This window comes from Carassius carassius, chromosome 28, assembly GCF_963082965.1.
Source record: "Carassius carassius chromosome 28, fCarCar2.1, whole genome shotgun sequence".
NCBI lineage: Eukaryota > Metazoa > Chordata > Actinopteri > Cypriniformes > Cyprinidae > Carassius > Carassius carassius.
The window spans coordinates 6,525,136-6,539,049 of NC_081782.1; the positions used below are offsets into that span (position 1 = coordinate 6,525,136).

The following is a 13,914-nucleotide window of genomic DNA, read 5'->3' on the forward strand; positions in this document are numbered from 1 at the left end:
ATATAGTAATGGTTCTGTTGTGGGTGCAGTGAGGAAGGTCTGTTTGGTGTGTGTGTGTGTGTGTGTGTGTGTGTGTGAAGCTCAGAGGAAGCGCTTTATGTGTAATGATCCATGAGAACGAGGTATGCACGAAAGAGATGGCAGAAGAGAGGAGATTTGCATACAGTGAAGTGGTGGGAAAGAATAAGAGATGCCGTTTTTTTTCCAGAGGCTTGTGATGTGTGTGTGTGTGTGTGTGTGTGTGTGTGTGTGTGTGTGTGTGTGTGTGTGTGTGTGTGTGTGTGTGTGTGTGTGTGTGTGTGTGTGTCTGTGTGTGTTTAGAAGGAATGCATGTCGTTTGAATTGATAATTCACAATAGAAAAACTCAGCATTATGAATGCTGTTCCAAGTTCAGACATATTTTCAACACAAAATCGAGCTTTAATGCAGTAGCTAGAAGCATTCGTGTTATTGCATGCACACACACATATTTACCGTCACATTTGTCTGTTTCCTTCCCGCTCTTCCCTGTGCTGAGCCCAGTGTTGACGGTCTCAGAGGAGGTGCTGAGTTTGGTGTTGGGATCTCGTCTGGGTTTGGGCGGGGGCTGTTTTCTCGAGGTGGGACTCCCCTCTTCTTCTCCCCCTCCCACTGAGTGCAGAGACTGTGAGCGGACGGTGAAGCCCGGCCCGCAGGGAGGAGGACCACGGTCCTGAGGGGCTGGCATAGTCATGAAGCCCATACGAAAGTGTTTGCCTGCGTATCCCCCTCCCTCCGTCACACGGGCCACATCCTCGCCAATCCTGAAGAGAAAAAGGCAGTTTATTAAAGCATTTCACAAAGTATTCAACGTGCACCCATCTATGAACCCCATATGCTTCCTGAAAGCTTGATGGATTTCAGCATCAGACCCTGTTCCAGAACAGAGCAAAATCAAGCACATGACAGAACAGCAGCACAGATTAAGACCAATATTACAGATTAATATTCTGTTCTAGTCCAACATTCATTCATTCATTTGAATTCACAAAGAATACTGCAAACACACAAACATAGCACAGGTCAGAGGGAGCTCAATTCAAACAGATCAGAGATCGATCGGGGAGGATGTTTGTGGAGATTTACAACCGGAAAAATCCTCATGCAAATATAATTGAGAAAGAAGGCTATGTGTAGCTTTCCATTCATTAAAGAACCTTAAAAACACACACACACTAAAAACTATTTTCAGCTTTGAAAACTAAGCAGCATATTCATAATAAAATAATAAAATTTGTAAATTGCTATCATAAAAATATATAATTTTACAATAACAGTTATTTTAAATTGTAATATTTCACAATATTAGTTTTTACTGTATTTTTAACCAAATGAAAGCAGACTTGGTGAACATAAGAGACTTATATATATATAAAACCTTTACCTATGCTTTACCTATTCCATATACAGTATACCTGTACCTACTTTTATAAAATACTATATTAGACTTTCTAGTAAACTGTCAATAAAGGATTATGATAATTTTGTAACAGATAACTTTTTAACGTCTTTGTTCTCTGTTTTCTAGTTTATTTCATTATTAGTGGTTTCGAACATGTTTCATATTTTATTTTGTATGCAGCTTTACGCAATATAACTGTGACAAAATATTCTCTGTAATGTGAGAATGTTACAGAAAAAAGGCGAATTCCCTCCATCCATCTATCCGTTCCCTCATAACTTCATGAATCTATCTTGCCTAAAAGTCATTTCTGCATAATCCAATTCAGAGCAATTTGGCCGGATTTTAAGATGATTTCTGCACCGAATATCCTATAAAAATCGAGTTACTTTCATCTGTCTGTTCATGAGAAAGTGCGAGAGAGAGAGAGAGAGAGAGAGAGAGGGAAGGAGAGAAAGAGAGGGAGGGAGGGAGAAGGGGGCATTCAGTTCAATTGCTGTCTCTCAAATTCTCTCTCTCTGTCTGTTGGACGAAAACTAATCATACTAAAGGGCAGACAGGATTTACTCGCATTGGCTTTAAGTAACCATTCACTCACACACACACACACACACACACACACACACACACACACACACACACACACACACACACACACACACACACACTTTGTGAGTGTGTAATCAGAGGGGAGGGTGTGGTGCTGTGGTGCTTCATAAAGAGTGATTGAGAGTCTGTCTGCCAAGCTCACTGCACCAGCGTCCCTCATCTCTCTGCTTCTCTCTTTGCATCCTTTCATCCATGTGTGTTGTCATCTGTCTTGTCTTTCTTGTATCGTCTGCAATTTTTCCCTCCCACTCAATGGTCACACTTCACACTGTCTTGAGTGACCAGGCATTGTTTTTTCTTTCCTTTCTCTTTTCAATCTTTTTTAGAGGAAAATAATATTACCAAATGGCCAATCAGTCACTCATTTTACTTTTTCATATGTTGATAATCTAATCGAACAATTAAAACTATAATATAACTATTGTATTAACTAATGTATTAACCACAGGCTTCAGTTGAAAGACTAAATCACCAAAAAATGTAAAAAAAAAAAAAAAAAAAAAAAAGTCTGATGGCATTTAACCTCTGTCTTTTCATTTTTACTTTGTCCATGATTTCTACAATACTGTTTAAGAAATTTAAACTTTTATGCAATTAAGGATTCATTAAAGTGATCAAAGGTGACATTAAAGATTTCTTGTTTCTTTTGAACTTTCTATTTATCAAAGAGTACTCATAAAAGATGTATCAGGCTTTCCACAAACAGCACAGCGGCTTTCAACATTGATAATTATAAGAAATTTTTATAAGAATGTTTTTTGAGCAGCAAATCAGAATATTAGAATGTTTTCTGAAGGATCATGTGCACTAAAGACTAGAGTAATAATGCTGGAAATTTGGTTTTGCCAAACTTGATCAAATAGGTTTTGATGAGCATAACAGACTTCTATAACAAATGTAAAAAATCTTGACGACCCCAAAATTTTAAACAACAGTCTACACTTGTCGCTATTTTGTATTTCAGAAAGACTGAAAAAAATAATAATAATAACTCCCTGTCTTAAAAGCCTCCACATCCCTCCTTTATTTTCAGGAAATAATGTATCATCATTTCAGTCTATATCATTATGGTTACTCGATCACTTCATTGATGGATGTTCACATTAGCATAGCAGTGTAGTGCTCTTACAAGACCAGCATAGTCTAGTTTATGCTGCCTAGTGTGGTGCCTGTGTGTGTGTGTGTGTGTGTGTGTGTGTGTGTGTGTGTGTATGTGTCAACTTTCGCCTGAGTTGTGTGGAGCAAATGTCCCGAAAAGGTAGTAAAACTTGAAACCACTTACATTGTGCAGAGCAGCTAATGGTCCTCACAAGGACAATAGATTAATAAACATAATAAATAATGTCTTAATTAAAATGCTGAAAGGTTTGTGTGAGGGTTTAAGGGTAGGGTAAGAAAATATCAAATATCATTAGCTCAGTATAAATCAATAGATGGATTTAGATGGAAAGTCTCTTCCCTGACAAATGTTTGCATGAAGGGTTAAAGGTCATGGAATAGTGGTTAGTAGCATATTTAATGAATCGAAAATGAAATTTTGCTTGTAAATGGTGCTTGATCCATGCACATTTCTCTCCTGATTCAGACGAGATGACTTTTTCACTAGAAAAAGCAATATTAAAAAGCAATATTTTAGCCGGAAGCAATGGTTTGAATCCATCTTAGTGATAGATTTGTTTTTTACAAACAAATTTTTGCTTCACAAGATAAGATTTGTGTGTTGTGTGATGTTGTGATGTTTTTATCAGTTGTTTGGACTCTGATGGCACCCATTCACTGCAGAGTATCCTTTGGTGAGTAAGTCATGTTAATGATGAACAAACTCATCTACATCTTGGATGAGAATATTTTTAGGAAATGTTCATGTTTGGGTGAACTATTGCTATAATGGAAAGAAAAGTGGTTAGCATTTAGTAAGCATTGTTTGCATATATGCTTAGACACAGAGGATGTATTATTTAGCACGCTACTATGAACGTGAAATACTGCGCACACAAACATGCATCCATATGCAGTATTGATGGTTTTGTACTAAATCTTTCTGTTTCAATAAAGCAATAAGCCCCAAGAAGCTGGTTTACAGTGAATTTATAACAGCTAAGGGACGTTGTTAGGCACGACGCGAAGCAGCTCAACCAATCAGAATCAAGAACCGGATCTATTCGTTTTATAAACACAAACTAATCTCAATGGACACAGAGTTACAGGTTTGCCTGAAGCTGGTCTGTATGCTGTCTATACGTGTGTGTTCCGTCTACCAAAATGATGCACCACTCAAAGTGACCTTTCCCTGACCTTCACTCATATGTCAATGTCCATGTTATTGATCTGAGCATGTCTGTAGATTTCTTCTTCAAAACACTGCCTTTCTGTAGCATTTCCCTTTGGTTTTTGTTGTTGATGTTTACATCAGGTCATAGTGACGCTGTTTAAGTCAGCGTAGACGATATCATTGACTGCGGTTTGCGTTAGACACCCAAATTGCTTTCAGGGCTACTGGCTGCTGCCATAGCAACCACATCAAAACTATTTCCTGGCAATTTATTGAACATGAATTATCATTAATATCTGAAAAGCTGTGTTCACAGTTCACTTCCTCTCTCTCCTATATAGTTGCAATGCAAACATGTACACATAACGCAGACACTCTAACACTGACAAGAATTTTTTTTTTAATCGTAAAATAAAATAAAAATCTCACATGAAAATAAGGTTATATTTAGAAGCAGCAAGGCTGTTTGTATTATTATTATTTTCATGACAATTTAGCAAGACTCCCTTCCTTTCCACTATTCTCATTAGCCTATTGTTTATGTGAAAAATGTCTTATTAGGTTTATTCAAAATGTTAATGTGCAAATTGCAAAAATAATGATATAACAGTTAAACTGTTAATTGAATAAAATTACATTTGTAGAGTAACTTTTTTTTTTTTGCATTTTATAATATTTATTATTAAATAATAATAATAATAATTATTATTATTATTGGCATTAGTAGTAGTAGTAGTAGTATCCCATTTTTTTTAAGCATCTGGACAGAATGATTTTCATTATTCTATTACAGTAATAACATCATAAAAATAATTAATTAATGTTCTAAAAAATGTTGCACTGAAAAATTAATTAACTTTATTTTGTTTATGCAAATATATATAATAATAATAATCTTGTGATTTTCATGGTGAAATATAATCTGTATATTTCAAGATTGTTTTCATTATGACATAATGTTCATGACAATTAAGCATATCCTCCCCTCCCCCAATTCTCATTAGCTAAGGTTATGTGTAACAAAGACAATTCTCATTACTTGAATGTGAAAAAATAATGACATAATAGTTAAATTGTAAATTGTAGTATAATTTGTAATGTTTAATGTTTATCATTATATTTATATTTTATAGTATTTGTTATTATTTTGATATATATTTTAGAATTTTTTTTACATTTTATAAATGTTTTATTGTTTTTATTTCTGTATTACAGAATTGACCTAAATGTCAATGTTATGAAAATAATCTTTTCTGGGATTTTTTTTTTCTTATTTTTAAAATAAATTCTTATTATTTTCAAATGATTTTCAGGGTGAAATGTAACTTCGCCAGCCTGTTTCACCAACACAACAAAGAAAGTTGGTTTGTCTTAACTGAAGTATGCTATAAAACATCTCATAAAATCCCTTTATATCCCTATGCATTATATATCTACATACAGAGAAACAAATGTAGGTGTGTGCCTATAATTTCTCATTCATGTCCCAATCCAATCATATTCACATTCATTTTAAGCCTCTTCATCATGCACACATACTCACATATTAGAGTGAGTGGAGTTGTAACAGGATTTCTGGTATTATGCAGGTCCTGTAAGGTCATCAGATCCAGATTTTCCATTGTGTGTGTCCTTGGGCAGGTTTCTCTCAGTGTGCATATCTATGTGTGTGACAGCAATTGAATGACACATACAAACCTGCCTTCTGTTGTGTGTGTTTTAAGGGACCGTGTGTCCTCAGGGGCTAGCAGTCTAAATTTAGAGACGAGAGGGAGATGAGGACCAAGCCCACTGTTGCCATAGAAACTCACCCCTCTGTCTCCATGGTGACAGACCCTGTTTTTCCATCTCCAGGATGAGGAGGTGTGACTTTAGGCCCTCCCACTGTCCCTGTTTATATGTGCGTGTATGTTATGTTAATGAAATTTCATCTGCATTCTGTAATCCTGATTGTTTAATCTGACTAAAACACCTCCAAGGAAAAGAGACAACCCACAGATGAACTTGATCACTCTGTGTATGTCATTGACCTCCCCTCCATGTAAAGAATACCCCACTTACGCCCCATTACTTTAGGAAGAGTGTCTCAAGCTGTATGAATAGAGGGCCACCACTCAGACCTCTCAGAGAGATGCTAAAGAGGAGGAAAGAACCAGAGGTTCAATAACAGGGTACAACCAGGAGGAAATGAAGGGTTAAAGGGGCAGCGCAAGAGAAAATGAGGGGGTTGAGAGGACAAGTTGTTGATAAAGAGATGTGCTAAAAAGGAAGAGTAAAAGAGGAATGATGAACAAAACATGAGAGGGTAGAAGAATGTATGCTGATGGAGAACTATTATGCATCTTTTATAAGATGCAGTATAAGTCTCAGGTGTCCCCAAAATGTGTCTGTGAATTTTCAGCTCAAAATACCCCAGAGATCATTTATTATATCAATTTGAAAATATGACTATTTCACAAAATTCCACTATTTTGAGTGGAAGCAGAAACTGTCTGTTTTCGTGCATGTCCCTTTAAATGCAAATTAGCTGCTTTTCCCCGCCCCCTTTTTCAGAATAGGACTGTGCCTTTACAGCTCTTACCTAAAATACTCAGAGAAAAAAACATCTGTTTGTTTATGATTATCACATCTATCGCACTGAAATCATGTGTTTTAAAGCCATATCAGTTTAAACTTATAACGTAAAGTTTCCTGAGCGCACACTCATGAAGCACGTGCACAGAAAGCGGCAGTCACATGACATTTGAGTACACAGTTGTTGCTTGTAAAACAGAATGGCGGCATTGTTGGTTGGAAGCTTGCAGATTAAGGGGCAGTAATATTATTATAAGATCCCCTAGATATGTCATGGGGGGAGCAAAATCTGAGCGGCTCATTTTTCCACAAGCTTGCAGAGAAAGGTTTAGCAAAAACAATTTACTGAGTTGCTCTTTTTCATGTTTTCTGGGTTGGTAGATGCACCAGGGACATGATTATAGCACTTAAACATGGAACAAGTCAGATTTTCAAGACATGTCTTTAAAGACAAAATTATATGCAAGTCTATTAAAATAAGTCTTCACAATACACATGTTTCAGAGCAGCTTTATAGAAAATGTTGATGTTGACGTTTATATCTTAATATTTTCATGATTAGTTACATTTAGTGATAATTTAGTTTACATTTTGTGACATAAGCAAGCAAGCGAGATATGCTATAAAGTAATGCAGGTTTACTGTACTTATATATCCAACTTTATATAAAGAGCTGAGTGACAACATGTTTACATTCTGAAACAAAATAAAATATAATAGGCATTTATAATATTGTATTTATGCGGATACAATTGGATATATATCCATCTTTATATAGAGAGGCGTGCGATAATGCAGTTTAAATTTTGTGACTATATGAACAATCACCCATCCAAGATTTATTAAAATGGAACCTATTTACTTTTAATAACATTTAATATGCTTAGAAATACTAGTGCTGTTAAAATAGGTCGGTGGATCTCACAATGAAATGTCTGGATTATACTGTACCCTGAAAGCATTTGAAAATAAGAAATTATATAAATAACATACCTCAAAAGTACATCATTACTGAAGTAAAATGGGTTGCATACAGCGTTTTGTTCCAAATTTAGCTACACCAAAGTCAAAATAACAATAAAGGGAATACAAAAGCATTGGAATATAATTACGCACACAAACTCGCACACCTCAGGCTGCTGTTAGATTAATCAAAGCATCCTTTTGTGTCTGTCTTTTATTAGACTGGCAGAACTGTCTGTGCTAAATGACTCTTTGCTGCTCACACAGACAGACAGCATAATGGCTGAAGGTTTTCATTGACTCTGTGTTTGTCCCTCTAATATCCAGCTATTTCCTCATTGACTTTTAGAGCTCAGGACCAGTGACCTTTATTTCCCTGACTTTCTCTCACTCTCTTTGCACACACAGGCAACTAAAATCCCAATTGTTAAATAGCATAACATAAATGTCACTCACACTTTCAATATGGTAGTAATGTTAACTTTTAATTTATATATATATATATATATATTTATTTATTTATTACTTGGCAGTAAAATTGTCATTTTTTAAAGTGCTTGTCCAAATAGGGGGACTTGGGATTACTCGAAAGTATTTAAACTAATAAAATGTTCTTAATATATACAACAATCAAACTGAAATCTAAATAACAATTTAAAATTTTACACATAATATCAAGATGTGAACTGAAATCATATATTCTTTTTATATTCCTTCAATAACTACCGTATTGTTTGTATTTAAGAACATACAGTTCTGGAACACAGAACATCACTTTTGGAATCACAAAATGAATAGTGATTAATTAACTTAATATATAAAATAAATTACCCATGTTCCTTCATTAAATATATAAATTAAAAAAATGGAAACAAACAGCTTTAATATATTTACAACAGAAATCTTAGAATATATGAAAGTGGGGACTTTGATTATTGTTTTGAACAATGAGAGGCTTTTAAGTCAGTAAGGTTATACCTTTTGAAAAGATACCATCCTAGTGACAGTTTTTGTACTCTAAGAGTGTAGATATGCTTTGGTGTTCATATGTGGGACAATTTTGCCTGTTTTATTGTTTGCAAGTCTAAAACAGAGCAGGATGTGCTGCGTGCTGAATTTTCAATAAGGATACAGGGATTTGTTCAAATCCCAAATTATGAACAATACTAATAGCCAATAGCATTATTATGTGCAGTATTCCCACAAGTCTATCCCTAGTTGTGTATGTCTGTGTGTGTACCTCTTGATAGCTTCCTCCTGACGTCTCTTCTTCTGGTTTTTCTCCTGTAGGTATGTCCACTGTGCCTGGTTACGGACGCGGTCGCTCTCTCGGGCGATGTCAGAGGCATTCTGGATAACCAGCTCGTCATACGCCCTCAGACCGCTGTCCTCCACATACTGCAGGAAATGTGTGCACTCGTCCTCCCCTGAATCCATCCTTCAGCACAGCAGAGAGACTGCCTGGAAGACAGAGAGACAGAGAGGGAGAGAGAGACTTGAGTGTCTCATACACATGTCATTCCGTCCTCTTGAGAGCTTGCTCTTTATATATAAAAAAAGAACTTGTGAGGTACAGGTGGGACGTATAAACACACACACACACACACACACACACACACACACACACACACACACATACACACACACACACACACACACACACACACACACACACACACAATGGCACGTTCTCAGGGGAATATGTTATCCTTTGACACTGAAGAGCATGATTCACTGCTGGGAAAGGGCAAGAGCTAGCATGTTTAACATATTTACATAGCTAACTAGGATTATAATGAGAACACAAAAAATATGCATAAAGAGTTAATTATAATGACCACATCTATCCGCCCATTTGTCCAACCATCCAACATTCTATCCTTCCCTGTCTAGCTGTCCATCATCCATCCATCCATCCATCCATCCATCCATCCATCCATCCATCCATCCATCCATCGTTTTATTGTTCTGTTTTGAAATTCTATCTATCTATCTATCTATCTATCTATCTATCTATCTATCTATCTATCTATCTATCTATCTATCTATCTATCTATCTATCTATCTATCTATCTATCTATCTATCTATCTATCTATCTATCTACATGTATCTATCTACATGTATCTATCTATCTATCTATCTATCTATCTATCTATCTATCTATCTATCTATCTATCTATCTATCTATCTACATGTATCTATCTATCTATCTATCTATCTATCTATCTATCTATCTATCTATCTATCTATCTATCTATCTATCTATCTATCTATCTATCTATCTATCTTTTCTCTATCTGTCCATCTAACTTATGTTGAAAATATTGTCCACAAAGTACACAAGTATATAAACAAGTTTAGACTAGTTTCTTAGCATTACATGCAAACAGTGGTAACATCTGGTCCAACATTATGTGCCACTTACAGGCCTTATTTCACCCTACTACTTTGTTTCTACATGCTTACACTGTACATAAAGAGAAATGATTTTCAGCCTAGTTTTGCATGAGTGAGAGAGTATGTCAAATTTATTTTTACAACTTTGTGAAGATGTCATCCAGTGTGCTGTTCTCTGTTGTATTATTCAGCATGTCTTAATATAGACTCTGATCTCAGATTGTCTCCCTCTCTCTCAGTCACAATCCCACCTACACATCTGCTTCTCCTCCATTTAAGGTCTCTCACACACTTCTGTACACACACATGTGAGCATGCGCACACACGCACACACACACCTGCACATGCTCATAGATGCCCTCACACTCTTACAAACACAGGGACACACAGCTGTATTCTATAAATGGAATTTGAGGAGAAGGAACTGTGGGTTTCCAGGCAACAGTATCCTAGTGCGCTGACAAAATGCAGGAAGCTGAGAACCTAATTCTGTGCTGAAGATGCATTAGTTCCGCTTTACACTGGCAAGCATGATATCCTCACCATGTGTGTGTGTGTGTGTGTGTGAGAAAGAGAGAGTCTCATGTAATGCCGAAAGCATGAAACGAGATATTCTTCTCCTTTGTAGATGTTGGCCACATATGGGTCATGTTTCACAATTATGTTTTATCACCATTTGTGTATGTATTTTAATAAAACATCTAACACTAAGTCTCTTTTTAAGAGTGATGAGGTGGCAAGATGCCACATTTCCATTGCTGCACACAAAATAGGTCAGCGAGACCACAGCACCACTTTAAAGGATCCCGGTGAGTGGAGTTTAGCTTGCTTATTCGTTCCATTACTCTGTAATTCACGGTTTCCTCCGCACCACACTACATTAATAGTGCCAATTCATGACTGAGGAATAGAAATAGCCTTCAGTACTGCACAACACACCCAACATGAGTAGATCCAGAATCATTGAAACACAAGAGAATCACTGTAATACACCAAGAACCAATTGGATGCAGCGATTCTAACATAGCACACACTCATTTAAAGGGATAGTTCACCCAAAAATGAAAATTCAGTTTCATTTGCTCACTGTCATGTCGTTCCAAACCTGATTGACTTTATTTGTTCCATAGAACATTGAGGTTCTAAAATATTGAATTCAATGTATGAACCAAAAGCTATGGTCATTTTTCATTTATGTTCCAGAAAAGAAAGTCATAAAGGTTTGAAATGACATAACATGGATGAGCTTTTCCTTTAACAGAGCATGCAAAGTCATTTCATTGAAACATTGTATAAATATCCCATTCTGTACAAATGTCAAAAGAGGTTGAATCATGAATGAGTCTGAAGATGTTGATGGGAATTGTGGGTAAAATGCTGATTTGGATCCAGAGCGATACAATTGATGCTCAGTTCGACTGTTCATGTCACACAGGTGATGAAAACTGATGTATACAAGGAAACGGATTATATTTGAAATGAGAATATTCAAAATCATTTCATTAAAATGTTATGTTAAGATGTGTCCCATTCTGTACAAATGAATCATGAATGAGTCTGAAGATGCGGTTTGGAATTGTGGGTAATATGCTGATTGGATCCCATACAATCCGCTGACACTCTTGCTCTCATACAGATGATGAAGAACTGATAAGGAAATTATGAGATGGAAATGAAACAAAGCAAAACATCTGGATGGACACACATATACATGATTACACTCACGGTATCAGTGAATCTTCTCTCCCGGAACAGCTGATCTCCAGGTGTGTTCTGTGTGTGCGTTTCTCAACACCGCACGATATCGAATCCCCCTGCGGCTGAGAGACAAGCCCGGCGACAGCAACGCAGCATGGAGGAAACACACACTGGTGTGAGGAAGAAAAAGATGAAGGACGTGTCCATCTTTGGCGTTTCTAGAGCTCTGAAGAAAACTGAAGGTAGTGGTCGGTGGTTTGACCCTTCCCCACCTATGACCACTCCTGCTGGGCTACGGCCACCGAGGCTGTCCTCTCCCCCTACCAAACGCTTCTGGAAAGATCCACACCTCCCTTTGGTGGTTGCCTCATCTGTGCTGTCCCCACACACGCGTGGTGTGTGTGTGGGGTGGGCTGCGTACGGATGCGCGTAGTATGAATGTTTTCTCGTTTAGCCAGTTGGGGTGTGTGCGCAGAGACGTTAGGCAGCTAAATGCATCGTGTCCTACAATCTCTTTGATCCGTCCTCCCCTGCTGCTGCTGCTGCTGCTGCTCCCGCCGCGGCTGCCGTCACAAGCACACACACATACCCCCATGCACGTCACACACACGCAGAGATGAGCCCAGCTCAGGCGTCAGTAGGCAAAAAGACCAGCTATAGCATCTGTCTTTTCCTTAGTTCCTCTTTCCTTCTTTTTTTCTCTCTGATCTCCTTCCCTCCAGCCCTCACTGCTTACTCACTCTGTCCCCTGGTGATCTTCTCTCTCTCTCTCTCTCTCTCTCTCTCTCTCTCTCTCTCTCTCTCTCTCTCTCTCTCTTTCTCTTCATCCCTCGTGTCTCTCAACCAGTCATGTGGTTTGCTTAGAGCTGTCCGTGGTTCTGAAAGAAAGAGCGAGAGAGTGTGTGAGTGAGAAAGGTTGTGTGTGTGTGTTAATCCTCTCCTGAGGGCACAATGTTATCACCAGGCAACTACAATGGCTGATGCAAAAGTACTCAAGAGACAGTTGGATATGTGTATGTGTTTTTGGCATTTAAAAGTGAAATTTTATTTCTGCATGAAAAATAATGTCTGTTTTCAAACAGGTTTCCAAGGAATTGGAATACATAGACTATATATACCGTTCAAACATTTGGGGTGGTTAGATTTTTTTATGTTTTTGAAATAAGTAGGAACTCTTATGCTCACCAAGGCTGCATTTATTTGATCAAAAACACATTAAAACAGTAACACTGTGAAATTTTATTCCAATTTGTTTTAAAAAAAATAATATTTTAATGTTGTATTCATATTATGGCAAAGCTAACTTTTCAGCAGCCATTACTTTAGTGTCACATAGTCCATCAAAAATCATTCTCATATCCTGATTTGGTGCTCTAGAATATCATTATCATTATTTTTATGGAAACCATTCTACATATTTTTAAGTATTTTTTGTGTCTCTTTAATCTTTTTTTTATTATTTAATGCATTCCTACTGAATGAAGGTATTAACCAAGGTAAAAACTTCCTAAACCCAAACTTTGAACAGTAGTGTAGTTTTGTATATATATATATATATATATATTTGTATATATATATATAATGTAGCTTTAAATAAATACATATGTCAGTTATGATTCCAGACTATTTTCCATCTCTTTCTATTTTCCAGCAAAAGTTGTACAGTTCTACAAAAACATGTAAACTCCTTCTCTAGCAAGATGCTTAATGGGCAAAATGGGTGCGTTTAGTTAATAATATACCCATTTTTTCTCTTGCTGACTTAAACACTTGTTCACTGAAGACAGCACTTCTATGGACTATGCTCTTATAGACATTGTGCTAGAGAGTTGTTTGTGTATGTTGCGTAAGGATTGCGTAGGGCCTCTCCACTTCTCGTTCCTTCAGTTTTCTGTCTCCTCTGTTCTATCTTCCTGTCCTTTCTTGTCTCCAAGACTTTCTATCTCTCGTGTGTAGGGATGTGTGTTTGTTTCTGTGTA

At 36.9% G+C, this 13,914-nt stretch overlaps 1 protein-coding gene across 3 annotated transcripts in view; it reads right to left on the reverse strand.

Annotated features, from left to right (window-relative positions):
* The window catches only part of nyap2a (neuronal tyrosine-phosphorylated phosphoinositide-3-kinase adaptor 2a), a 35,379-nt gene extending 22,698 nt beyond the window's left edge, over positions 1 to 12,681 (reverse strand). The window contains exons 1-3 of one of the 3 annotated variants that reach the window (XM_059514010.1): positions 11,963 to 12,681; positions 9,080 to 9,296; positions 482 to 783 (exon numbers count right to left, since the gene is read on the reverse strand). In XM_059514010.1, the coding sequence (XP_059369993.1) occupies positions 482 to 783; positions 9,080 to 9,276 (499 nt within the window). In that variant the 5' untranslated portion in view covers positions 9,277 to 9,296; positions 11,963 to 12,681. Of the gene's footprint in view, positions 1 to 475; positions 784 to 9,079; positions 9,301 to 11,962 lie in introns of all 3 variants that reach the window. The other 2 variants (XM_059514008.1, XM_059514009.1) reach the window with 2 other exon arrangements.
* Between the last annotated feature and the right edge of the window lie 1,233 nt (positions 12,682 to 13,914).